The 27,289-nt window shown below is 49.5% G+C and overlaps 1 protein-coding gene and 1 non-coding gene across 2 annotated transcripts in view; one reads left to right on the top strand and one right to left on the bottom strand.

Moving 5' to 3' along the window:
* Window positions 1-2,485: 2,485 nt before the first annotated feature.
* Window positions 2,486-2,646, bottom strand: LOC113836943. The gene has a single exon (XR_003487469.1). It is a non-coding gene; the product is annotated as a U1 spliceosomal RNA (small nuclear RNA).
* Window positions 2,647-16,453: 13,807 nt separating this feature from the next.
* Tspan11 (tetraspanin 11) overlaps window positions 16,454-27,289 on the top strand; it is a 41,447-nt gene continuing 30,611 nt past the window's right edge. The window contains exon 1 of the mRNA XM_035448803.1: window positions 16,454-16,537. Within this exon, the coding sequence (XP_035304694.1) occupies window positions 16,454-16,537 (84 nt within the window). The remainder of the gene's footprint in view (window positions 16,538-27,289) is intronic.

The raw sequence follows: 27,289 nt of genomic DNA, 5'->3' as shown, positions 1-27,289 counted from the left end.
CTACCACATCATCCTGGGCCAGGCCTAGGCCCTTCCCCGTGTGTCAATGCTCTTCTTAGGCATTATCAAGTCCCTATGAAATATGTTTCCAATGACGTGAGATGGAATGCCCGTGGTTTGTTTACCAGGAGCCTTAGCAGTGTCCACGCTTGCCTCAGTGAATCACATTACCTTCTTGACTTAGACACAGAAGATTCTCATCTGAGTCCCAAAGTGAACACTCAAAATGAAATTTAGACACAAGACTGCTCTTACATTTGCACACACAGGCACACAGTCTCACACATATGTGTGTTGGGGAGATAGCAGGAAGCTGGACTCCTGAGATCCCTGGCTGCAGAGGTAACCCTGCCTCAGCAGCATCCCTGCCTCTGGCAGCATCCCTCAACCTGCCAGGTCTGTCTTTGTCCTTGAGACTCGGCCCTTCTCTTTGGAACGGGCAGGCTTGTCTGTTGCCTCTAAAAGGAGAAGAGTGTCAGTGGCCCTTAACCTCAGGTCAGGGAGCCTTCCAACCTTTGGTTCTGTGGAATCCCTCAGAACCCAAACAGTAGTAACATTTTCACGTGCCTGCAAAGTCACGCGCGCACTCGCGCGTGCACACACACACACACACACACACACACACACACACACACACACACACTTCTAGGAAGGAATGGTCTTGAGGCTCACCACTAAGCTGTGGTGCTTTATTCCAGACATAAGACAGGCACTCTTTGGAAAGCAAATGAGGAAGGAATTGTACAAATCCCCCTGTCTGGGAAGAAAGATGAGTTTGTGTATCGTTGGGACACTTTGTCCAATTCCCATCACCCAGAAGGGAGTGGGTACCCATCTAATTCACAGCCAGGCTATAAGTACACTTAGGCAGGGAATAACACACACATAACAAAAGCCTGTGGGGCAGCCCTTCCTCCTCCCCATAGGGCACAGAATGTAGAAACTGGGGCCCCTTCTTGCTGTGCTGAAACAGGGAATTCTGGGTCTGGTAAACTTTGATGAGGTGTTAATCCTTGGCCGCAGGGGCTGGGTAGACAGCAAGGGAGCACCTGCCCCCAATGCTTCAGTACAAACTCTGCACTTGAGGAAATGGTGCAGAAACAATTGGAATGGGGCCCAACAGCTGCCACAGTGTGGTTACATGGACTGAGAGTTCGAGTCCCCAAGAGCCAATCCATTCAGTGCCCTCGGCTGAGGACAGGGTCCAGAAAGCTGTGGCAACAGTGTGGGTCCAATCCAGAAGCTGCATTTGGGAAAAGAAAATGAGCCAGCACCCATCCTCAGCCCATTGTTGCTGGGGTCCGAACTGAGGGCTGAGCACAGGGAATGGCTGTCCAGAAGCTGGGCAGGGCATGGCTTTCCAGCAGTGTCCTGAAAGCAAGATGCAACTGACCATAGGATGTAGAACGCTGCGGATAGGAACTAGTCAAACTAAGGAAATCACAGACAGGAAGCAGAGTAGAGGACTGCAAAGACTATGGGAGGGGCAGAGGAGGGCGTGCTTCGAGGTATAGGGTTTCCATCTTGAGTGACGAGAAAGTTCTAGAAATGTAAGAGGGTGAGAGCTATACAACACTGTGAATGTATTTAATGCCATTGGATTGTATGTGTTAAAATAGTTACTGTGGTAAATTTAATATTGTGTGGATTTTAGCACAATGAAAATGGGTGAGGTGGGTGTGGCTGGGGCCCAGAGACACAAGCAGCAGCTGGACCATCTGTAACCTGAAAGGCTTTGCAGGCGACCTCATAGGTCCCCTTGAGTACATGCTGTGCCCAGGGTCATTTTAACCTTGGACAACTGTGCAGTGATAATACTCATTAAAGAATTAAAAGGCATGATCTCAGAATCCTAGAGCTGAGGTTGTGTTGTGGTTCCAGCTTTGGAGCAAGTGGGAGGGGAAGAGGAGACAGTGATGAAAGGAGCTTAACTTGGGGTGTTCACCACCCCTCTTCCTCCAGAAAAGCCCACTTGACTTAGTTTTATATATTGGAGTCTACTGAAAAAGCTCTCTAAAGAACACACTCCCAGAACAGCAACTTCGTCAGGTACAAATAAAGAAACTGAGGCACAAAAAGGGTAACACCCACTCACTTGTCAGCCAATACAAAGCAGAAGGAGCCCACGACACATGGGCTTCTGCTTACCCACCCCCATCCTGCCACGAGGTCAGTGGGCTTCCAAGCCACCCCAAAAGGAGTCCCTTTCTTTGGTAATCCCGTGAAGTGAGGACTTCCCTCAGCCCCTTCCCTCTCCTGGGGTCCAGGGGCACACACACCCCAACCTTCACCCCAGGAAAAAAGCAAGCAGCTCCTGCAGGTATGGGGCCTGAACCCTGCCCAGCCTGGATGAAGTAAAGTGGCTTTTCCTCCAAGGAGATCTAGCTCCTTCCGGTGGAGACAATCAGGGAAATTATAGTATAGGCACATCTCTCTCTCTCTCTCTCTCTCTCTCTCTCTCTCTCTCTCTCTCTCTCTCTCTTTTAAGGATAGAGTGTGAAAACAGTTCCCACTACCACAAATTATGCAGTCAAGTTTCCCTCATTTAGGGAAATCGCAGGGGTCAGCACACCTCAAGTGCAATGGGTGGGTCTCTCCCTCGCAAAACCAGCTGCTTGATCAGTGTCTCCCCTGACAGGTAGGCAAATCTTTGAATGGGGAAGAGGGGAGGTATAGGTTCTATCTTCACTATCATTAGGCTGGATTTGTTAAGACTGCTCAGTCTAAGGCAAGGCCCCTGAACTTTCTGGAATGTGGTCGAAGCTCAGAGTGTACACATTTGGGCGCTGTGCAGCAGTTTCTCTAGGTGGGGGTCAAGGTTTGGCTTCTCATCCTAAGTTTCCCCCACGTCCCTCGTGGGGTCAACACATGCAGTGGCCAGCCTGGGACAGTTGCTAGGGGCTGATACGGTTGCACTAGGCTGGGCTGGACAGCTCATGGTGGGCTCTCCGCAATGTGTAGCAGAGCCACAGGACACCAATTAACATATGCCTAATGGTCTCTTCAGATAACTGTATTTTCAGAACTCATTTAAATGAGTGCTCATTCCCTACCCCTGGACTCTGATAGCCACTTGAGTTTATTTAACTTAACCTCCAAAGTGGTGACTATAATTCCCACCCCTGGACCAGAGGAAACAGATCTCCATTGCTTATGAAATCCAGGTCAGAGCCTTGAAGCTGGTATGCACTCTTGTCCAGCCTATTCTCCTATAAACCATCACCAAAGTTCCCTGTTCAGCGCCCCTGCGAGTACATCCTGGCCTTGAACTTCACGCACTCTGCTAAATGTGACGCTACTCTGCCTGCTGGCCCAGCTCTGAGTGTTTGGAGCTCAGAGACCACCTCATTAATTCTTTTCGATCTGTACCACCTCGCACATGTGTACACATATGGGGACCTTGGACATTTGGTGAATTAATAGTCTAATTATCTAATCTCAAGAGAAGCAGATATATAAATAACTTCCCGGCGCAAAGTGAGGAGAGGCCTGGGGCAGGGCAGTGAACGGAACAGAATGGGTGGATTCACAAGACGCCCACTGAGGAGCATGGAAAGGGGGCGCTGGGCCTGCGAGGGTGAGGGATGAACACTGGACAGGTCGGTAAAGGGTCCCTTCTGAGAGGACACCTACGGGATAGAGGGGTGGCAGGGAAAACAAATGCCTCTATTTTGAATGTTTTGTGGCCCTGGGTGAGCCTGGATCTCAGCAGACTCTGCTAGCTGTCCCTAAATTTCCCTGAGCAAAAATGCATTTAGCCATGGTTCTGAAAGGTAGAAAGTTCAAGAATATGGCAATGGCTTCTGGAGGGGACCTCTGTGCTATGTCCTCTCAAGCCCCCAACAGAAGGGTAAGAGAAGATGAGGGGCAGTGATCAAGACGAAGTGCAGTCTTGTCTGCTAACAAACCCGCAAGAGACAGTTAGCCTGTGGGAATGCCATCAATGGGCTCCCGTCTGGCCCTCCTTCTCTACTGTGCTGAGGATTAAGCTTCTAAGGCCTGAGTATTCAGACCATCTTCAAGACCATGGTAATTAAGGCTCATGGGAGACACACGAGAAGACTCGGAAGAAACGGGATCATGAAACCTGTGAGGCCACCTCTTAGTCACTGCTCTATTGCTGTGCAGAGACACCATGACCAAGGCAACTCAGAAAAAGAAGCATGTAACTGGAGGCTTGCTTGCCGTTCCAGAGGCTTAGTCTGTTATCATCATGGCAGGTAGCATGGCGGCATGTCAACAGGCGCTGTAGCAGTAGCTGAGACCTGTTCATCTGATGTAAACATGCCAGGCAGCAGGCAGACCCTGGGCCCGGCATCAGCTTTTGAAACCTCACCGTCCACCCCCAGAGACATATTTCCTCCAACACGGTCACACCTACTTCAAGAAGGCCGCACCTCCCAATCCTTCTAATTTTTCTCAAATAGTGCCACTCCCTAGTGACTAGGCATTCAAATGCATGGCCCTGTGGGGCCACCACAGGCCCTATCAGTGATCACCAGGGAGGGTGTCTCAGAAGGAAGGTGTGGTTGGGTTTCTGGCTCAGTGGCTTCAACAGCAAGTCCAGCGCTCGTGAAGCTCTGGGTTTCATCTGCCCCCAGCACACACGAAAGCAACGGGCGGGGAAGGAAGAGGCGGCAGTGTTTCACTTGCATCAGACAAGACTGAAAAGCCACGTCCTTGGCCATTAGAAGTGACTTTGGGAATCATGGGGTGGTGGAGATCAGACAGCGGTGAGTTCAGAATGTCGGGATGAAGGCATGACCCCCCCCCCCACCTCAGTGGTGAAGGAGGATTAATTTCCATTGTAGCATGACTGGGTTTAGAATCCCCTGGGAGACGCACATCCGAGTGTGTCTTTGAGGGGGTTTCCAGGCAGGCTTAACTGGTGAGGGAGGGTCCACCAGAATATGGGCAGCACCATAATGGGCTGAATAAAGATGAAAGGAGAGAGGAGGAGGAAGCCAGCTGAACACGAGCCTCTCCCTCTCTCTCTCTCTCTCTCTCTCTCCTCTCTCTCTCTCTCTCTCTCCTCTCTCTCTCTCTCTCTCTTTCTCTCTCTCTCTCTCTCTGTGGGTGTGGGTGTGGGTGTGTCCGTCTGTCTGTCTGTCCGTCTGTCTGTCTCGATTGTGGATACAGCGTGGCCAGCCACCTCATACTTCTGCCACCAAGTCTAAGTTGCTTTTGTCAGATGGTTTGTCACAGCAACAGGAAAAGTGACACCTCATCAAACACTGTAAAGAAGCAGGCCTGGGAGCACACGAGACTTGAGACACAGGGAACATAGCAACTAGACACAGCTTTGAACCTCACCCCTGAGCTCACACCATTGCCGTCATTGTTTCTAACGGAGGTCTAGACCCTCACATCTAGAGGCAGAGCTCCAGTAGAATTTCATTTCTTCTTTTTTGAGAGAGACATTAACCAGAGAAGACTGACTCCCAGAGACGCAATCCAGTAAGAAAAAAAAAAAAAAAAGAGGCAATAGCTTGAAAAATAAAGAATTGTCTCCCGTGCAGCAGTCCGGGGTGGGTAGTCAGTTCCACTGCACAGTCATTAACTCCAGGATCACGTGGTCTTAATTAGGGTTTCTATTGCTGTGAAGAGATACCATGACCAAGGCAATTCTTATAAAGGAAAACAATTGATTGAGGTGGCTTGCTTACAGTTCAGAGGTTTAGTCCATTGTCGTCGTGGTGGGGAGCATGGTGGCATGCAGGCAGACATGGTGCTGGAGAAGTAGCCCAGTGTCTTATATCTTGACCTGCAGACAATAGGAAGTGGTCTGCAACACTGGGCATGGTTTGAGCACATATGAAATCTCAAGGCCCACGTCCACAGTGACGAACTTCCTCTACACCTATTTCAACAAGGCCACACCTCCTAATAGTGACACTCCCTTTGGGGGCCATTTCAAACTACCACATGGAGATAGAGCCTCACACCCAGGTCTCTCTGTATTTCTGCATTTTAGAGACAACTCTAAAATGGCCTTGAATCTGAGAGCCACTCCTCTCCTACCTTTGCCTGGACAGTTCAAACTGGATTTCAGGGCCATATGTGTTCCAGCCCTTAGGGAGAAAGGTTATGAAGTGCCTAGACACTGAGTACATGGAGTATATTTTGTATATGTTACTTCCACATCCAAATATGAGAAAAAAACTGAGAGAAGCAATTTAGGGAGATGTGGTTTGAATGAAAATGGCCCCCATAGGATCATAGGGAGTGACACTATTCGGAGGTGTGGTCTTGTGGGAAAACAAGCGTCACTTGGGGGATGGGCTTTGAGGTTTCAGAGGCCCAAGCCAGGCCCAGTGACACTCTCTTCAATTACCTGCCAATCCAGATGTAGAGCTCTCAGTTACCTTTCTAGAACCATGTCTAGCTGCGCACCACCATGGTGACAATGGGCTAAACCTCTGAACTGTAAGCCAGCCCCTATTAAATGTTTTCCTTTAGAAGAGTCGCTGTCATCATGGCGTCTCTTCACAGCAATAGAAACCCGAACTAAGTCAGGAGGGAAGATATTTTTCTAAGAGTTCCAGTCCATCATGAGTTGGGGAGGCACAGCAGAGAAAACCAGCTGTGACTGAAGGAGTGAGTGGCAGATGCTGTTCACATCAAAGCATACCAGGAAGGAGACAGTGATTTGGGGACCGAGTAGTCAAAGTGTGAGCCTCTGCTGGACATTTAAGATTCAGATCACAGTGTACACCCACTCTCTCCATCTCCAGATCTTTGAGCTTGGAGAGCTGTGGTTGGGCAGCTATACACCCATCACAATGGGAGAAGGGGAGAGCAACTTCTAGAAGACCATGGGAAGCCTAGGCCCACCTTATGACTCAAACAAAGGAAGCCTGATGTCACCACCCACCTCTGGAAGAAAGACCACTACTTACCAGCCTCAGTTTGAAGGGATCTGTGGTCTTCCATTTTCACCTTTTTGTTGTTGGTTTGGTCTGTCAAATTTAGCAGCCAGCCCCAACTGTCTTCCAGTCTTTCCCTAGATTGCACAGCCCATCTTAGACTCCTTCCACCCATTATACATCCATCCCACGTTGCCTAGTCTCTGCTTAGGAATTTCCAGTAAAAGCCAGAAGAAGGGCACCTATGTTTAGCAGGAAATAATGGGTAGTATGGAGCCATGCTGGCTAATTGAAACGAGAGATAGAAGGAAAGATGGGCAACTTGATGATTTCACAGCTGTATGGACCTCACACGGTGCAATTCCATGAGTAGCCATGCCCATGAACCAAGAGGTGCCTGTCTCTTCCCAGAGTTGGAGAACAGGGCTGTGGGATCTGTCTCACTCCCGCTCCTTTGATGAACCAACAGCAAGAGCTCTTGGGTCTTCCTGTAGCCAATGCTCATCACTTTACAGATCTAAGTTCACCCTAAATGGGTCACCTGAAACCTCACTCTGGTCTGAGGGACTTGACAAAGGGTCTCCGAGTTCCCAGAGTCAAGATCCAACAAGGTAATGTGTGGGAATAATCTCCTCTAAGCCTGAGGCCTCAAACCTGAGAGGCCAGCACTTCAATGTCACTCAGACTTGATTCTGAATCTACCCTGCATATGGAACAGAAGCTGTGTCCCAGCCTCACTCACTGAGACAGTGCAGGAGACCCCTGGCCTGGGGATCTGCTGTCCTGTGCCTGAAACTGGAGGGCTCAGGATTCCGGACCCCGGCCAGTCAGTCAGCTAAAGGTAGGACGGTCTGCTTTCCTTGGATGAATATCCTGAGCTGTCTTAGGTTCCGTGAGCACAGTACATCTCTAACCTTGGGATACAGAAGGGAAAGGAAGGAAGGGGAGGGAAGTGGGAGACAGAAAGGGAACCCTTTGTGTTTTCCCTGTGAGTGCCCTGGTGATAATCCTTCAGGATCCTAGGCTTCCCCAGATTTTGCTGTGGATACAGCTTAAGGAATATAACAAAGGCCAGATAGAGAGGGTTCAGGAACTGAGGCAGGGGGATGACTGTACATCCATCTTCAAGGTCTGTCAGATGCCTGGCTCCAGCCAGGGTTCCTCTGTGCTCTGGTTCACTCAGGAAACAGTGTTCATTCTTATGATGTTCCCATCTGTGGAATGGAAAATGCCCTGTTCCCAGGGGGAGTGTCAAGATCAGTTTAAAAGGGCTGTCTACTTTGATGTGTGGTGGGCATGGGTCTGAATTTCTCATTTGAGGATAAAACTGAGAGGAGGAGGAGGAGGACGTTGTGGGAAGGGCAGAGAACACCCAAGGGGGAGGCAGGAGTCCCCAGAGCTGGCCTGGGTGAGGCTGTCCCAGGAAGTCCTTGCTGCATAAAGCTATGTATGCAGGAACTCCCATTGTGCTCAACACAGGCACGGGTCACAGAAGCCATGTACAAGGTGACTTCCTGCCCCTCTACAATGTCCAGTTCCACTTTCCTGGGAGTCTGAGGGAGAGGACAGAGAAATATCGAAGAGTCTCAAGAAGTTTGATAGCTTTCTGGAGACTTCACCATGGATCTACCCAATAATTCCATTATTCCTTCGACACCAACTGATGCCCACACATCCTGTACCCTGTTCGGTGCTCAGAATCCACAAGTCAGTTCCAGTTTCAACCATAACTAGAATTGCTAGGTTGCAACTTGGATTTCACTAAAGGGCTTGATGACCATGGATTTCAGGACAACACACAGCTGGAGAAACCCACTGAAGTGGACAGGATGGAACAGGAAGATATAGAGGCTTGGGGAGTAAAGAACATTGCAGACAGATGACCTGACACAGTGGTGATGAGCCTGCACTGAGCATCCACCCATCCACCCAGGACATTTTTTAAGTGAACAGAACATTACTAATAATTACAATAGTAAGACAATAGGTATCAACCGGCATTGTCCCAGACACAAAAGGTGTAAACAGGGATGTTGTGTGTGGGCACACAAGAACATGTCACCTGCTAAAACTGCCTGACCACCCTTAGCTTACTGTGTGACCTCTGTGTAAACCTCTGTGGCCCTTTCTGCATCTGTGGCAGGAATTGGATCTGAGTTGCATCTCATGGGGGTGACTGTGACCCTTAGAGAGATTTACTTATGAAATACTTAGAGTCGCACCCAATGTGGTGTTTGTGACAGCCATGACTGCTGCTGGATACCTCCATCTGGGATGCAGAAATGGTCTAAGATGACTTGAAAAAGACAACTCACCTGACACAGTAAGAGAGTCATCCTTGCAGTTCAATACACAGGAAGACTGCAGGTTGGCATCACAGAAAAATTTAGACACAAGACTGGGGCCAGGACCCAGGTCTCCTTAAGCCTGCCTTCCTAAAGTCAAAGGAATTGGGGAAGGTGACATAAGAACCAAGACAGATATTGCCATCTGGACTTGATGACCTCATACCCACTGTGATGGCTGAGGTCATATGGGTACCCCCTGCTGGAGCCCTGACTGCAGCCTGCCCCTCAACACCTGTGCATGGAAACCTCCAAAACCATAAGCTAAATTAAGCTTTCCTCCTTTAAGTTTACTTCTCTCTGGCATTTTGTCACAGCGACAGGAAGTTGAGACACCACCCATGTTCCACTGTTCTTCACTGAGGAAGGCCTTTGAGCTCAGGGTTCAACAATCCCTTGAACATTTCAGTATACAAAGTTCTTGCAAATTCACCAACCCATTTGAGCTACCCAAAGGAGACAGAATTGGCCTAGCATCACCTCCAATTTACAAAGCAGGAAGCTGAGGACTGGAGGTCATCTGGTTTGTCAAGGATCACAGTGCTGGGTGACAACTGGTGTTCACACCCAATGATTAGTGCTGCTGTTGTGTGTGTTTATTCACTGACTCTTGTCATGTGTATGGGAAGTCCCTACTTCAAAGATCAGGCTGAAATTTTTAAAAGGAAAAAAAGTCAGAACCACTTAGCAGAAGGTGATAATGAACAGAAACTGAGGAGCGTGAGTGTGTGCGTGTATGTTGTGTGTGTGTGTGTGTGTGTGTGTGTGTGTGTGTGTGTGTGTGTGTGTGTGTGTGTACATGTACTCGTCCATGTGTGTTTTGCATGTAGAACCTGATGGGAGCACATAGCTAAGGACAGGGTAGAGGATGGACTCCTGAATATGATTCATGCTGATGCTGTAAATGAGGCCAAAAGCAAAAGAAAAGAAAAAAAAAAGTCCTATCCTGTACTTAAACATCACTCAGGACAAAAAGACTAGGAATTCTTACTGCCAAGATCTTAATTCATGGTCCACCTCCACCACCATCCAAGGACTCTATAGTTAGCCACCAACCCTGAGTTTGATCCAAACAGTGGCCCACATCCATCCACGTGTGTTCAGTGCAGTAACTGACAGCGACAAAGCTGACAAACTGGCGTGTGTCCGTACCCCCAGCCCCCAGAGTCTCAAGCACATGCTTCACTGTGGTACTCACAACCACAGGATTCCAAGCCACAAGCTCAGGCAGCCAGGAACAAGGATGAGGTTCACTGCAGCCTGTTCTGTGAACACAGCTGGTTCCTTTGTCATGCACAGCAGGGTGACTGTCTTGACTCAGGGCCGCTGCCTCCTACAGACCCAACTGCAGTGTACCCAGGACAGACATCATGTTCTTAGCTCTCACAGGAGACCACCAAGCTGAAGGAATCAGCAAGAAACCAAAATGAGCTGCAGGAAACAGGCCAAGACACACTGCCCTGGCAGGCTCACCCTCAACATTCCCACCAGGGGACTGAGCAACAAATGAGGGGCACACAGGGGTCCTCAGCTTCGCTTCCTTCTCTAGACCTCAGTCAGACCTGCTTATCAATAGCGGAGACCTTCAGAAGTCCATAAAGCCTCAGTGTGACCTCTGGCTCCTCCTGCCACCCAGGGCTTGGCTTCAGTTCCCAAGGAAGCAGGCAGTGGCTCAGTAGCTAAAGGGCCTGCTGTGAAAGCCTGGTGACCTGGGTTCAGAACCCAGGATGTAAAAAGACACAGAGAGCAGCACATGGGGCCCTTAACCTCGGCATGATCACACTGACAAATAGGAGGCAGAGGCAGGAGGATTGCTGGAAGTTCAAGGGGCCAGCAACTGTGGAGCAGAGCCCTTGTCTCAGAAAAGTGAATATCAACACCTAAAGTTGTCCTCTGACCTACACAGACACACACACACACACACACACACACACACACACACACACACACAGCAGAGAGAGAGAGAGAGAGAGAGAGAGAGAGAGAGAGAGAGAGAGAGAGAGACAGGAGAGACAGAGACAGACAGAGAGACAGAGACAGAGAGACAGAGACAGAGACAGAGACAGACAGAGAGACAGAGAGGCAGAGAGACAGAGACAGACAGAGAGGCAGAGAGGCAGAGAGAGAGAGAGAGAGAGAGAGAGAGAGAGAGAGAGAGAGAGAGCCAGGGATCCTTGTGGTCCTTCCAGCTGCCCCTTCAGTGCTGTAATAACTGAGAACCCTGTATTCCTAGCTCCTTGGCTTTGTCAGAACCATACCTGGCTCTCCAGGACAGCGGCCCTATCTGGGCTCCTCCTTTGGCCTATCTCTTCTGAGCTCTTTGAGGCCCATTTTCTGGGGATAGGGAAAGACAGTAGAAAGACAGCAGAAAGACAGTAGTCCCCAAGCCTCACAGCTGGTGACATTGTACATTCAGTCCTCAGGAATGACCTAGAACATGACATCACCACCCAGGCATCTGCTCTCGCTTTTCTGAGATGGCCTGTGACCTCCTCAGACCCTGAATCCAGCTTTGTTCCTCCATCAACACTATGACCCAGGAAAGTGCCTGAAGCCACGGCTCCCAGGGATCAGTGAAAAAGCTTTAGCATTTCAGTAGAAACTGTCGGAAATGTGAGTTCCGTGAGAGGACATGCCCATACTACATGATTCCCACCACCCCTGGGTGATGCCCGACTGTCCCTAGACATGGCTCCCAGGACTCTGAGTCAAGGTGAAACCCTGAGATCAGCAGTGTCTTGAAGCAGGATGATATAAGTCCTTCCTGGTCCAGGCCTCAAAAGCCTGTCTTACAAGAAACATCGTTGTCCTTGTAAATCGGGGTCATTGGTAACCATCTGCCTGAATTGTTTTCCCAACCCTAAAGAGCTGGGACCCTGGGATACATTAGCCATCTCTGTACCAACAAGCCCCCAAGTGCCCATGTGATCTCCAAGAAGCCTAGTGAAAAAGAACTACTACTAAGATTCCCCACCCAACAGGCAGTGAGGACTGCACACAGTGGGAAGGGCTCTGGCTCTACCAGGCTACCTCAGCCCATGAGCTCTTGGCAGAGTCCCCACCTAGGGCAGTCCATAGTCACCCTGGGTGCATCCACCAATAGCTAAGGCTCTGAGAAGGCCCTGTCCCTTCCTGTGGCCCTGACCTCTGCTATGGCATCGTCTTCAAAGCCCTCTGCAATAGCAATGCTAGCTTGCAGGTCATGGAAGTTTAGGATAGCCCCTCTAGGGATGGGAGCTCTCTGAGCCCTGGTGCCTCTAGGTGGGCAGGAAATCCGGTTGTTTTGGATTGTCTTCCTCTAAGGGTCTGGGGAACACTCACCTCTTTCATACTCAGACGCTTGCTTGTGAGTCAGCATCAGAGGTTGATGGGGAAATGGTGAGACACATCTCTGAGGCAGGCATCCGGAGGCAGAGAGAGGAAGATTGTGAGTTTCAGGTCAGACTAGGATCTAACAAGACCCCATTCGATGGTTGTCATTTCTTGCCAACCTGACACAACCTGGAGTCACCTGAGAAGGGATTGTCTGGATTGATTGACCTATTGGGAATTAGTTTGATGTGGAAAGAAGCAGCCAACTGTGGGCAGCACCATTCCCTAGTCAATGAGTCCTGAGCTATGGAAGAGTGGAGAAATCGAGCTGAGCACAAGGAAGCCAGCAAGTGAACATGTACAAATTCATTTCTTTCTGCTCTTGACCATGGATGCCATGTGACTAGCTGTTTGAAGCTCCTGCCTTCACTTCCCCACCTTCCCCACAACGATGGACTCTAACCTGAAACTGCAAGGTGGCAATAAACCCATCTCCCCGAAATTGCTTTTTGTTAGGGTATTTACCACAGGAGTGGAAATGAAACTAAGACACCCTGTTTCAAAAAAGGTGATCCCTTCATCCCCAGGAGTCCCATATCCCCCCACAGTCTGATCCCACCCCCTGGTGATAGATTCTCCCAGTGGTTCAGGGTGAATTGTGCATGGGCACTCAGCCTGTCTCCTGGGAACTCGAAGCTGAGTGACAGTAGGATGCTAGGATGCCAGAGGTTGGCAGGGACTGTCCAAAGCCTTACTGGGAGCTGAGACTCTGTGATATCACAACCGCTCTCCCATCTCCCTACTCTGCCCCCACTACCTGGTTAGGGAAAACAAAGACACACAGAGGTAAATGCACCAGGACAGGATGGTGGGACATTAGTTGTCAATGGGACTAGCCCCATCCATTCTGCATGGTGTGGGGGCTGCAGAGCCAGTGCATGAGCCAGAAACCTTCTAGGGAGCCAAGCAACTCTCCCTTACAGCACAGGTACCCTCTGTTCCACTCTCCAGCCCTTCCTCTGCCTATTTGAGAACCTTCTCTCTTGTCCCTTCCCATATGCACCCTGGTTTAGCACAGCTGAGGTCAGCCCTCACTGAGAACCCGGCCCTATGTCCTCCCCCTCCAGCTCTCCCCTCCCCTCTGCCTCCTAGCTCCCTCTTTGTTTCCTATTCCTCTGCTTGCTCCTTCCCAGGCCATGCCTTCCTTCTCTGTGCTACACAGGGAACTATCCACTGTGCCCAGTAGTACTTTGTCTCCTGTCCACCATTCTGACATCATCTCCACATTGGACTCCAGTGCCAGATACATTATTTCTACCCTTACTAAAAGAATAAAGAACTCCAGGAAACGTAGGACTACCCACCCAACACTACTGGACACACTCCCAAGCTCCTGAACATACAGGCAACGACCACGCTGGGCCCACTGCTCTCTAAGGACCTTCAGTCCTGAGCCTTGCACCTGTATCCTTCCCATACACCGGCACAGACACCGATAGTCCCCTGGGCATAGGGAGATCTCACTAGAACCCCTCCTCCTAATCATTACGGTCTTCAGCAGGGACAAAATTAGTCAGAGCTTAGTATCTCCCATGCAGATTGACAATAGTGCATGAATGAAATGCAAAGCAAATATCCATACACACGAGATACACCAATAAAATGTATAAGCAAATACCCATATGCATGAGGCCTGTGACTGAAACAAACAGGCAAATACATGCATGAGATGTTCAGTGGCCACAGCTAACACCATGCTCTGACCACAGCTCAGCCGCAGCACACCTGGCACATGCTGGCACATGCCTTGGCCCTCACTGTTTGTCCTACCAGAGCAGGGAAGTAGCTGTCAGTTCCTTTAAAGAAACTCCAAGTTTGCTGGAGGTGACCAGTCCAGGGACAGTGTAGCAGCTCCAAAATTATCAGAGCCCTGAGTCCTTTGAACATGCTGTTCTGCCCTGTCAACCCATGGCTTACATTTTGGAGCACAAAGTGGCTGCTTGAAGTCCAGCCATAGCATCAGCATGCCAAGCAACCAGGACAATGTAAATAGAGACACAGCCTTTGTCACTGTAAGGATGCCTGACTTTGTCAGAGGTCAAGAATGGTGTTTATTAAGGCCGGGCGTTGGTGACACACGCCTTTAATCCCAGCACTCAGAAGGCAGAGGCAGGTGGATTTCTGTGAGTTCGAAGCCAGCCTGGTCTACAGGACAGGCTCCAAAACAATACAGAGAAACCCTGTCTCGGGAAAAAAATAAAAAGAATGGTGCATATTAATGGCAGAGGGGTTGATCTATCAGAATAATGTCACAGCTCCAAGTCTGTATGTACTCCACAACATTGCTGAGAAATATATGACCTGAAAATTAGGAGTTGGAGGAGGTCTTGACAAATCTCACATCAATGCAGGAGTCTGCCAAAAACCTCCAATAACCAATGAAACAAGCCTGCACAGAACAGGACAAGGTGACCTCACTGACCTCTAAAAATTCGTCCACATTCTTTCCAAGTAAAAGGGAACCCTTTTCGACAAAAAAAAAACTGATGCCTTCAAAACACCGACCTGCTCCTTCTGCTCACATGCCCTTTGCCTGCTGGTAGCTAACCCTGACCATACCAAACGGAAAGGCTGGCATATAGCAACACACTCCAGGTGGCAAAGTCCCCAGCTAAAATTGAAAAATTATCTTCCAAGAAAACAGAACGAGTACACCTCCCCTGCTGTCTTCCGGCCAAGGAAGTGCTTCCAAGCCTCCTATGTTGTGATGGGGCACAGAGAGGTGAAGTAGCCAGCCACATCCCAGGAGCAGAGACTACCTGCTGAGGTGTGTACCTACTGAGAAGCAAAGAGGGCCAATGCACAGCAGGCCTTCTGGAGCTGCACTGATTTCACAGTTCTCAGAACAAGACAAGGGGATGTTGAGTCAGAGATGGGGCAACTGGGGAGTAGAGCAGAGCTCTCGTTTACTGAGTGCACACTATGTGTCAAAGCCTAGTTAGACCCTGGACCGAGAGGCTCCCACGGATCTTCCCGAGGGCCCTGCAGCAGAGCATCATGTCTGTGCTTACAGGTGAGGCCCTGGGAGGAGGGCATGGACTTGCCCAAAGCACACACAGAGGAATTGAAGTCAGCCGTCAGTATGCAGACAGAGCCTCCCAACTTCTTCTCCATCCTCTGATCTTCAGACAAACAAAGCATGTCTGAAGATCAGAGGGTGGAGCTTGCTATTAGCTAACAGACAGACCGGACATGAGATGGCTGGGCAAAGAGAGGAATATAGGCAGGAGGAAAAGGAACTCACTCTCTTGTCAGCCGGATAAGGTGTAGCTGTGGCTTGTTTCCTCATCTCTCTGATCTTTAAGCTTTTACCCCTATATCTGACTCCAGGCATTTATTATCAAGACCTATGAGAACTCGCATACGTCTTCTAGCCAACTAGACCTGCTTCCTCCTCTGGGACCTGGGGAGTTGGGGACAGGTGAAGTGGCCTAGATAATCATTAAGGTCCCTTCCAGACAGATGCTTGTGCACAGTGACACACACGCAGAGGTCCTGCTCAGATCGGCAGCTCTGTCAGCTGTGTGAGTATGCATGAGCAAGTGTGAGCGTGTGTGCATATGTATGACAAGAAAACATGCCTCGCAATGGTAGTGAGATGGGGGAGACAAGGGAACTCCGGACACCTGTGGGTTCGCCTTGTGTCGTAATAACCAAACTGAGATCCGGAAGTCCAGAAATCCCCCTCCCATAGACTGTATGTCTTCATCTGGGGTCCAAGCCACACATGTTCACCCAGTGCTTCAGCCTCAAACCCCCTTGGAAAACACTGACTGGTGAAGCCACTGCAGGTGCTGGGGTGGGAACGACACCAAGGATCCCCGGTGTTCCCTACCCAGCATGCTTGTGTCCTCCACAGGCCCAGCCGCCATGGCATACTGCAAGACGGAGCAGGATGACTGGCTGCTGGCCCACCTAAAGTACCTGCTCTTCATCTTCAATTTCTTCTTCTGGGTAAGTGGATGCTATGGAACGACCCCCACCCCTGTCTGGCCACATTCACTTTTGAATCACGGTGCCAAGGCTGACGTCTCCCAAGCCAAAGACCACACAGGGACCCACCCTGCCCTGCTCTCAGAGTCACCGCTGCTCTAGTTATGAAGGCAGGTAGAATCCAAGCTGCAGCTTTCATGGAGTCCATTACAGCATACACATGGGCCAAACTGCCTGTGTGAAACCTCATCTATCTTCTCCATCTCCAGAACACCCATGCCCATGTTATCCTGACTGCTGAGATGGTATCCCCTCCCCACTGAAACTCACTGGCTTTGCCTGGCAATGGTCTCAGAGCCACACTGTGACAGGGATGATCTCTATGGCATCTGACACAGGTTCCCCCACAGCAGTGTGGCCTCTGTCTTCCAGACAGAATTACCTGTTTAATACGGGACATGATGCCATCAATCCCCAGAGGGCCTGTAGAGATGCTTCATTTTAGTCTAATCCATTTGTTAAGATGGTGTCTCACTATTCAGCACGGGATGGCTTTGAACTGGTGATCCTCTTGCCTCGGTATCCCAACTGCGGGGCTTATAAGCTGGTCATCACATCCGGTGTTTGTTGATTCTTTTGTTTTATGGCCTCACTGGATGTGGGAAAGACTAAGAGGGAAGGTTTGCAGTCTGCAGGGACCCAGGCAGCTGCGGGATGCTGTGGCCCAGGGCAACTTAGTCCAGATTTGAGTTTGTTTCCCTAGCTCTGGTTTGGAGATCGTCTCTACCTTCTCAGCCTTAAAATATACCCAAATGTACCCTGCCTCCTGATGAGGCAGACCTGGGCTCCAGGTACCAGGCAATAAACAACTACCCTGCCCCTATCTCAGAAACACAGGCAGCCATAGGGTCACACTGGTTTCAAGCTCAGGTAGTTTCAAAGCATCAGGAAACCTGACAACATCAGATGCTATCTGTTAAAATGAGGGACACGGTGCTTGCTTAAATATATTTGTAAAGTTCCTGAGAACAAAAAATAAAATAATTTGCTTTGATCTTTCCAGGAAAGAGTTTTCTGGAACAGAGAGGCCCAGGGGTACAGATCCTGGATAATTAAGCTCTGTGGCAGAGGACCGAGGGCTAGATTGCAACTGGACTTCGGGTAGAGATTTGACCTGTAGATAAACTACTTAGGGTGCTCAGAATTCTTGCAGAGCAAGCATTCTCCATCCCCCCTCCCCTTTCTTCCTTTTTTGTTTGTTTGTTTTTGAGAAGTTATAACTCAGTCTTTATTTAAGGAAATTGGGATCTGTGTTAGGCATGCCACTATCCCATTCTTTTTCTCATTTACTATTAGTATTTTTAACAATCTTATTTTACATACTCATCCCAGATCCCTCTACCTCCCATCCGCCCACTCCCCCCACCATCTTTCCACCCCACCCCTATCTACTCCTCAGAGAGGGTGAGGCCTCCCATGGGGAATCATCAAAATCCATCATATTATTTGGGGCAGGACCAAGGCCTTTCTCTCCTGTATCTAGGCTGAGCAAGGTATTCCTCCATAGGGAATGGGCTCCAAAAAGCCAGTTCATGCACTACAGATAAATACTGGTTCCACTGCCAAAGGACCCATAGTCTGCCCAAGCCCCACAACTGTCACCTACGTTCAGGAGGCCTAGGTAGGTCTTATGTAGGCTCCCCAGCTGTCAGTCTGGAGTCAGTGACCTCTCACTTGCTCAGGTCAGCTGTTTCTGTGGTTTTGACCAACAAAGGGGTTTTGACCCCTTTGTTCATATTATCGCTCCTCCCTCTCTACAACTGGACTCTAGGAGTTCGGCCCAGTGCTTGGCTGTGGATCTCTGCATCTGCTTCCATCAGCTACTGGATGAAGACTCTATACTGATAACTAAAGTAGTCATCGATCTGATTATGGGGGAAGGCAGTTAAGGTACCCTCTCCACTATTGCTTAGATTCTTAGTGGATTCCTGGGAATTCCCCTAGTGCTAGGTTTCTCCTTAACCCCATATTGGCTCCCTCTGTCAAGGTATGTATCTCTTTCCTTGCTCTCCCTTTCTGTCCTTACCCCAACTCGACCTTCCCAATTCTTCATGTTCCCCTCCTCCCTCTCCTACCCCCTTCCCACTCTCCTACTACCCTCCCCCTCCCCCACACTCCCAATTTACTCAGGAGATCCTATCTATTTCCCCTTCCTGGGGGGATCCATGTATGTCTCTCTTAGGGTCCTCCTTGTTTCCGTGCTTCTCTGGGGTTGTGAACTGTAGGCTGGTTATTCTTTGCTTTATATCTAATATCCACTTATGAGTGAATACATATTGTTTTTGTCTTTCTGTATCTGGGTAACCTCACTCAGGATAGCTTCTTCTAGTTCCATACTTTCGGAGTATTTTTAAGGTTTGTTGTTGTTTCATTTTGAGACAGGATCTCATACCCAGGCTGTAACCCAGGCTGTCCTCAGACTTGTGACAATCCTCTTAGCTTTAGCTAGGATGACACACATGAACCACCATGCCTGGTCAAACTTTTCTTTGTAAGACTTTTTTCCTGACCATAAAGTCTCCTGTGCCTACTCCAGATAATCTCCAAAGGGTTGACAATCCCTCTTTCATTAACCCAAAGTGCCTCTTGAGTGTAGGTCTACATTGCAGAACTCTGCCAAAGGCAAGCATGGAGCAAACATCCCAGGATGCCATCTTGGTGGTCCCAATTCCCAGCATTGAAAGATGCTGCATAGGACACCCCAATGACCTTCCATTCAACTATAGTAGTCAGTGTTACTAGTATCCTTATTGTATAGATGTGACCTGGCTCACCATGTCAGTCATTGACAGTTGTCTTAGTTACTTTATTGCTATGAAGAGACAATATGACCAAAGCAACTTATAGAAGAGAGTTTATTGGGGACTTACAGTTTCAGAGGATGGGTCCATGACCATCATGATGGCGAGCATGGCTGCAGGCCAGCATAGTGCTAGAGCAGTAGCTGAGAGCTTACATCCTGATCCACAAGCATGATGCACGGAGAGCTAACTGGGAATGGGTGGGCTTTTGAAACCAGTGACACACCTCCTAATCCTTCCTAAATAGTTCCATCTACTAAATAGTTCAAACATATGAGCCTGTGGGAGACTTTCTCATTCAAATCATCCACAACAATTGAGCTGCTAAGCAAATCACCTACTCTCATGTTGTATTTTTTGTATGTGGGATGAAAATGCCAGAACTGTAAGAATTTGAACTTGATATTGCAGAAATGTCTGTATTGGTGCCCTGCTGTTAATGGGATGGGATAAACTGGGGAAGGCCATCTCTTCAGCAGTTTCCTGCATTCCTAGCACTGGGCTTAGAGCTTCCAGCAGCATGACCTATGTAGAAAACAAGGGATGTTCACATGAAATGTTGTTTCTGAAACAAAACTTGCCTGCATGGGGTGTGATGCCCTCTGAGACTTTGCTGTTTTGTCAATAGTATTGTCATTATTACATGCAGCTCACAGTCCCAAATGGGCCACATTCCCACCTCTGAGAAAAACAGAATAGACCCCACTCTACTCACCCCGGCAGGACCCAGGCAACACCCTTCCCATGACCCTGTCCCTGAGGCCTCCTGGGATGAATCTGATGCCACCATTCACATACCTCCTGGGTGACCCTGAAAAGCAAACACGCCCAGCTTTCCTGCATGGCTGCCAAAGGAACGCTTTTCTTCCTCCCCTCTGCCTCAAGCAACTCCTGTCACCCCTCCGTTGTTCTCTAATTTATTATTTTAATTAGCTGCTTGGCTATGTTAATAATCAAAATGTTCCCAACCTCCCAGAAGCTCTGCCAGGCTATGGGAGGAGCCTGGGAATGCTGCCTCAGCTCACAGTGTATCCTGCCTTGAGAGTCCACCGGGGCTTTGGTGTTGCCAGTGGGGACCTCTTTAAAGAAACATGGGTGACTGAGGAAATGTCCAAGTGGGCAAGAGTACTTCTCGTACAATCACAAGGATCTGAGTTCAAATCCACAGCACTTATGTACAAAGCCATTTAGAGAGGCAGACTAGAAATAAGAGACTGCTGAGCCTTCTGGTTACATGTTAGCTCCAGGTTCAATGTGAGACCCTGTCACATGTGTATAAGAGAGGAATAGGATATCCAGAGTCCTTCTGTGGCCTCCGAGTATGTGTGGGCATGCATGCCCTCACACACACACATACACACACACACATACACACACACACATACACACACACACACACACACACACATACACACACACACATACACACATACACAGAGGGAGAGAGAGAGAGACACACACACAGAGAGAGAGAGAGAGAAAGAGAGAGAGAGAGAAGGGGAGAGAGAGGGGGCAGGGGACAGACAGACAGACTGACTCAGGGTTGAGAGTGGGAGCTGAAAGAAACAAGGAAGACTTGAGCACGCCCGCAGGAAAGGTCAGAGAACATCCCCTCAACAGACCTCACTTGAGATCCAGCCACTCCCTCCCTCCTGCCCAGCCCCACAGGGCCTCAGGTGCTAGAGCACACCCAGGGTGGAAAGCTAACTGAAGGGGACTCCATCTTGGCAGCATTGAGGAAGCCGTCTCCTGTACTCAGGCAGAACTTTTCAGTGAAGCAGCTGTTTGAGGGTATGAGGTGGAATTGTCTCAGGTCTTGTGTCAAGGTCCTATTTGGGGTGAGTTTGTTCGCATCTCACAATGTAACATCATCCAATGGGACAGTAAGATTCCTGGATCTCTCTGGTTGTGTGACCACAGAAATGTCTCTTCTGTCTGGGCCATGATTCCTCCCTCTAGAATATGAAATTTTCTTTTCATTTTCCCTTTTTACCTTCCTCTCTCCTTCCCTGTCTTACTTTCGTCCTCTTTTCCTTCCTTGGTTCTTTTCCTCCCGCCCTCCTTTCTTCTCTTCCTTCCTGATGACATGTACCCTCACTCTAGCACTCTCCCTGGGATACCAGGGTAAACGAAGATCAATCAAGAGGCCAAAGGGGAGACAGTGTAGTGAGCAAAACGAACCTCCTTTGAATAGGGTAACTATAAAAACATGCACAAAGCTTGGTGCTGGTAGGAGGACCGCACAATTTGCTGGGTGCTGGGTATGCATGACTCCAAACAAGCTTTCTTCTGGCTTCTTTGGAAGGTGAGACAGTGTCATGACCCTGCCTCCCAGCTCCAACCCTCTGTGTCCTGTGAGATTTGGCACTCATCAGAGTGGATGAGACTCAAGATGAGAGAGTCAGCGATGTCTTAATTCATTTCATCAAGGGATATTTAAAACCAAACAGCTGTGAAGAGCTGTAGGTAGAAAGCCACCCTGGGCCCATGTGCAACAAACCCATCCTTCCAAAGTTGCTCCCACACAATTGGTCTAGAGCTAACAGACAATAGGACCGGAGCCTGGGCAGAGCTAGGAGAGATGCCTACCTGGTATTTGAGAAGTGTTGCTTATTAACAGGATGCAAAGCAGCCTCCTGTCCCTCCTAGGAGGCTCCAGCCTCAAGTGGTACTGGAGTGCCACTGACTTCCTGTGTACACTGGGTTCCACCAGCGCTGTGAGAACTGACGCTGCAGCCAGAGATCCAGCTGACTACAGACAGAGGAGTGGGGATTGGTGCTTTAAAGGCGGCCTACCTGGGGCTGTGGCAAGACTTGAGGTCGAGCACTTGTCTAGTGTATGCCAAGCCCTGGGTTCCATCTCAGCATGCCCCACAAGAGAGAGAGACCCACAAGTAGCCAAAGAGACAAACCTTGGTTCAGACCATGCATCCCAGCTGTCTCCTCAGCTTGGTTCTAACCTCAGATTACATCTCCTTTCCAATCTAAACTGTTCATTAAAGTCAGAGTCTCTCCACCCAGTCACCTGCAGTGACCTGAGAGCAGAGCCTGTGGCAGGCTTGGCCCTAAGAGTTTCCCATGGGCATTGGTGAAAAGACAGAATGCTAAAGTGTTGACCTGACATCATACATCAGCACTTCCCTAGGCCTTCCTAGAGTGCTGGGGGAAAGTCCAGTTGATGCGGGCACAGCCCTCCACCTAAGACACATCACAGAGCTCCTGCATGGCAGGGGCGGGTGGGCAGAGAGCTGCCGGAGTAAGGAGTTCAGAGCTCTCCTGCAGAGCTGGAAGTAGGTGCACGCTTGAGAGAAGTTTGGTAGAATAAAGAGAATAGCGTAAGAGGGATGGGAAAGAGAGAGGAGAAGTGGGAAGCCAGGTGAGGAGCAGTACCGTGTGTCTGGATACACACCGCCACTATCCCAGGCACCCAAACCCTACCTAACCGCAAACCCGAATGCCACAGAACTGGTGTAAGCAGCCCTGCTCTGCCGCCTGCCACACACACACACACACACACACACACCATCACCCTGTGTGTTTCCTGCCTTTCCATGCCTCAGGCTGTCCAGCACAGAACTCTGCCCAAGGCCTCCTCCCTAGAGGCCCCATAGTCCTTCCTGTGTTCCCGACCTGTGAAATCCTGACCAAGAAAAGCACTGCAATTGCTCTCACACCCACCTCCTGCTTCCCTACAGGTGTGCACGTTAGTTCCATCAGGCCTTGGGCAAGGATGGCTGCTCAGGCTAGGGCAAGTGCCTGGGATCACACAACCACTTGTTACTCTTCTCTAAATGAACAGATTCTTCAATGTCCCTGTGTGGGTGACCATCTCTGAACCTCCTATCTTGCTATGTCTTTGTCTAGCCCCCCGCCCCCCGCCTCACCCACCTGCCCACCCGCCAAGATATTTCTGGCCTACTGGTTACAGGCCATGACTGAGGAATTCAGTTACTATCTGACAGAAGACCAGCTCTGTCCCATCAAGAGCTGAATGCTACAGAACCAGCTTGATGCAAACAGCTGGGAAAGCCGGTTCTGGGTCAGCGCCTCACCCGCCCCCCCAGCTCCTGCCCTGTGGCCCAATCTGCAGATAAAGACACCAGAACTTTAAAAAGTTGTTCAACTATCACACAGCTAATCATGCAATCAAAAGGACTTGGCCCAGTCTTGCCAGCTTCTGCCCTCCTGTGACACCTTCTGGTGTCACCGAATATTTTTACTTCTTGTTCAGAGGTGACCAAATCCCATACAAGAAATCAAAGTCCCTGAAGGACTTAAGACCCTCTCGATCTGTTCCTCATGGCTAGTTACAGTACTTACCCCTCTGTAACTACCTTCTCTACTACATGGAACTCTGTGGGGAGAGGGACCCTGGGTCCCAGACCCATTGATTCAGACTATTTTTCCTGTTTTCTTCGGGTCATCAGATGTAGCTTGAGCTTGTCTTCTAGACCTTGATCAGGCCACAACGTCCCTCCAGATCCCTCCCCAGCCCTATGTTGTGGCTGGGGACCCAGCCTCCCTACAGGATCAGCTACTTTGTAAGATCTGGGGCGAGTGCTGGAGCAAAGTTCTCTGTTCAAGCCCTGAAACTAAGTCAACAGCTCCTGGGGCAGCAGCTGCTCTTAGGGAAGGGGCCAGCTGTGTTCTGCAGGACTTCACACAGCGCCACCTACTGGGAAGAGAAGAATGGGATGCTTGGACCTATGCTGGGATTCTCAAAGGGGCATCTAGGAACTTTATAAAATATCCCTGCCTGGGTTCACTCCCAAGGGTGCTGATTGGCCTGGGTTCCAGCCCTGGTTTTTTCATGGCTACCCAGGTGATTATGCAGCCACAACTCTGAGGACATGGAGAAAACTTGGAGACTTTTCTGGATGAGCCTTGTCCATGGTGTACCAGCAGACTGCAGTCCTGCCTAAATGCATTATTTTATGTGTTAAATGATTCTTTTCATCCGATTCTGAGTGGCTTTTTGTGCTCCAACAGATTAACTGTCCCAGGCCAGTCTGAGCCTTTCCTTCTGAGGGTCCCAGATATGGGTGCTCAGGTTACTCCCTGGTTTGGGAAAGAGTCGGGGCTCAGAGTCAACCTGCCTAATAGAAAATGTATGCCCATTTCCATACAGAGATTGTACCAATTAAACACTCTTCCCAGCTTTTTGATGGCATTTTAACTCACCATAGACACATTGTTCCAAATCTCTCCTTGGCAGTATCCTATGCCTTTACATAGTTTGTTTTGAAGGAAGGGAGGGAAGGAGGGAGGGAGAGAGATGGAGGGAGGGAGGGAGGGAGGGAGAGAGAGAGAGAGAGAGAGAGAGAGAGAGAGAGTAGTTACTTCTCAGTTAATGCACTGTGTTTATTAGGCGAAGACCTCAAAATGCAAGATCCTTGGAAGAAAGTAACTAAAGGGATCTTCAGTAGTTTTAGACAGAAACCACCAACCTAATGAGGCTCCCTCAACCTGAAAGACAAAGAACAGAGGACCAAGGAGATTAAAGGACCATCTCCCAGCGAATCAAAGTTGAGACCCTCACTCCAGCTTTCTAGGCAAGACAGTTAGTTATATAAGGGAATTATGGGAGCAACAGTTTACTCAAAATTCCCAGTGGTCATGGAATCTGACCAACAGGGGTACCCATTAGTCAGTCAGTCACCTCTGCTGTCCGGTTCCATCTACCCAGACTCAGAAAACCCTTTGTTCATATAGAAGCTGCGTTCATAGGTGACCTCCATCCAAGGACTCTAAAAGTCTATTGTGTCCTGGGATTCCTGACTCTGAGCATCATTTGTGGGCTGTTGTTGTGTTTGTTTTCTCCAATAAGAAAACATGCTACCCAGTATGGTGTAAGGAGCCATACATCCAAAGATACACCCTAAGTTTAAAGAGGTGAAAACGTAAGAGGGAAATGGCGCATCCCATGATGGAGGGGATGTTAGCCTCGCCGGTGCCACTTAGCAGCGCAGCTGCGGTCCTATGCCGCGCCCTTACACCGGCTTCTCTCTTGGAGCTACCAGTGAAGACAAGAGTGCTTGAAGGAATCATCCATTTGAACAGCCGAAGCGGAGGAGCTGGCACACCCACTCCATGGGATTCAAGGACAGTCCTGCCTCTGTCCTCAAAAGACCTGGCCCTGAATCCGTTCTGAAACTGATGGGGTCACCCTGGGCACACTGCTGTCCTCTGCAGGCCTCAGTTTCCTTCCTCATCTGCTATGCAGAGATGATAATACCCTTCCCTGACCTCCCAGGATGGTTGGAATATTTAGACAAGAAATTGTCAGGGTGCATGCCAAATATATGATTCATGTTCCCCGTGTGTGTTAATTGCTAAGAAGAACCACAAGCATTGCTCCACTGCGGTCTGTGACTGTGCAGAACAGAGAGTGGGGAGGTGACCACGGAGTCACTGCGGTACAGATGGAGAACCTTTTACAGGGATGAGCATCCCAGGTGTGGGCAGAGATGGAGTGGGGCAGGAGCAGGCTCCTCTAGCTTTGACCACACTAAGACCGCTAAGGAAGCCTCCACTACCCGTCTGGAGACCTGGAGACTAGGCCAGGGAGAAGTTGACCTTCCCAGGATCAGGTGGCAGAACTGTTCAGAAGTTCCTGAGTCCTGGGAAAACAGTCTTCCTATTCCATATAGGAGTACACATGTGGTATCTAAATGCATTCTTTTTTCTGTTTTAAATTTTTTATTTCATTTCACATTCCAACCACATTTCTCCCTCCCAACCCTCCTCCCACCCCCCTCACCTCCCCCCTAGGCCACCCCCAGTCCACTCCTCCTCACAAGTAAGGGCTCCCATGAGGAGTCAACATTATCTGATACAATAGGTTAGGGCAGGGCCCAACCCCTCTGCCATGAATTAAGGCTGAGCATAGCTTCCCACCATGGAAAGTGAGCTCCAACAAGCTAGTTCATGTACCAGGTTTGTATTGTGGTCCTACTGCCAGGGGCCCCTCAGATAGTCCAAGCTTCACAATTGTCTCCCACATATGGAGGGCCTAGTTCAGTCCCCTGGAGTCTCCACAGTTATAGGTCTGGAGTCCATGAGTTTCCTTGAGCTTGGTTCAGCTGTCTCTGTAGATTTCTCCATCATGATCTTGACCTCCCTTGCTCATATGTCTCCTCCTTCCTCTCTTTGACTGGATTCCGGGAGCTGGGCCTGGTTCTTGGTTGTGGATCTCTGCGTCTGGTTCCATCGATTACTAGATGAGGGCTCCATGATGATAGTTGGGGTATTCGTTGATCTGATTACAGGGTATTCCAGTTGCAATGAAAGAGATATCTTAATAGAGAGGGCCACTATGGACGTAGGAAAAAACCTGATGCTAGGGTAACTCCCAAGAATCCACTAGAAGGACCCCAGCTAAGAGTCCTGGCAACAGTAGAGAAGATATACTCTTAAGCAACACACCCACCAAAATGGTTCTTTGGTCTCATAATCCCTGGAGGCTGACCTCCTGGCCTCGCTCCATGACACTCTTCCCCAGAAGCGGCACTCAGACCAGCAAGTGAGCAGGGTCCTATCTGGTCCCATCTCAGGACCAAGCCAGTATATACTAGTTTGCAAAGGAGGAAACTCAGCTCCCTCCCAATCCTGTGCAGGAGTGTGGGAACACGGGCACCTTCCAGGGAGCAGGCACTATGGACACATTCTAGCTCTCCATCCCTCTGTCCCTCCTAGAAACAAGACCTCAGGCAGGGCACCTTTCCACGGTGAGCCTGTTTCTTCACCAACTGTTCAAATGTGCACATGCAGCATGAAAGGCCCTCTGGGAAATCTGGGACAGACCAAGGAGCAATCTGGAAAAGAGAGCACCACCAAGGAGCACTCTTGGAGAGAGAGCTCCCAGAGTGGCACGGGGAAGGCAAAGGGTCTTTACCCATGGTCAGCAAGAAGC

Source organism: Cricetulus griseus, chromosome 8, assembly GCF_003668045.3.
Source record: "Cricetulus griseus strain 17A/GY chromosome 8, alternate assembly CriGri-PICRH-1.0, whole genome shotgun sequence".
NCBI lineage: Eukaryota > Metazoa > Chordata > Mammalia > Rodentia > Cricetidae > Cricetulus > Cricetulus griseus.
The sequence above is the reverse complement of the archived record's forward strand: the minus strand, read 5'-3'. Positions and strand labels throughout refer to the sequence as shown.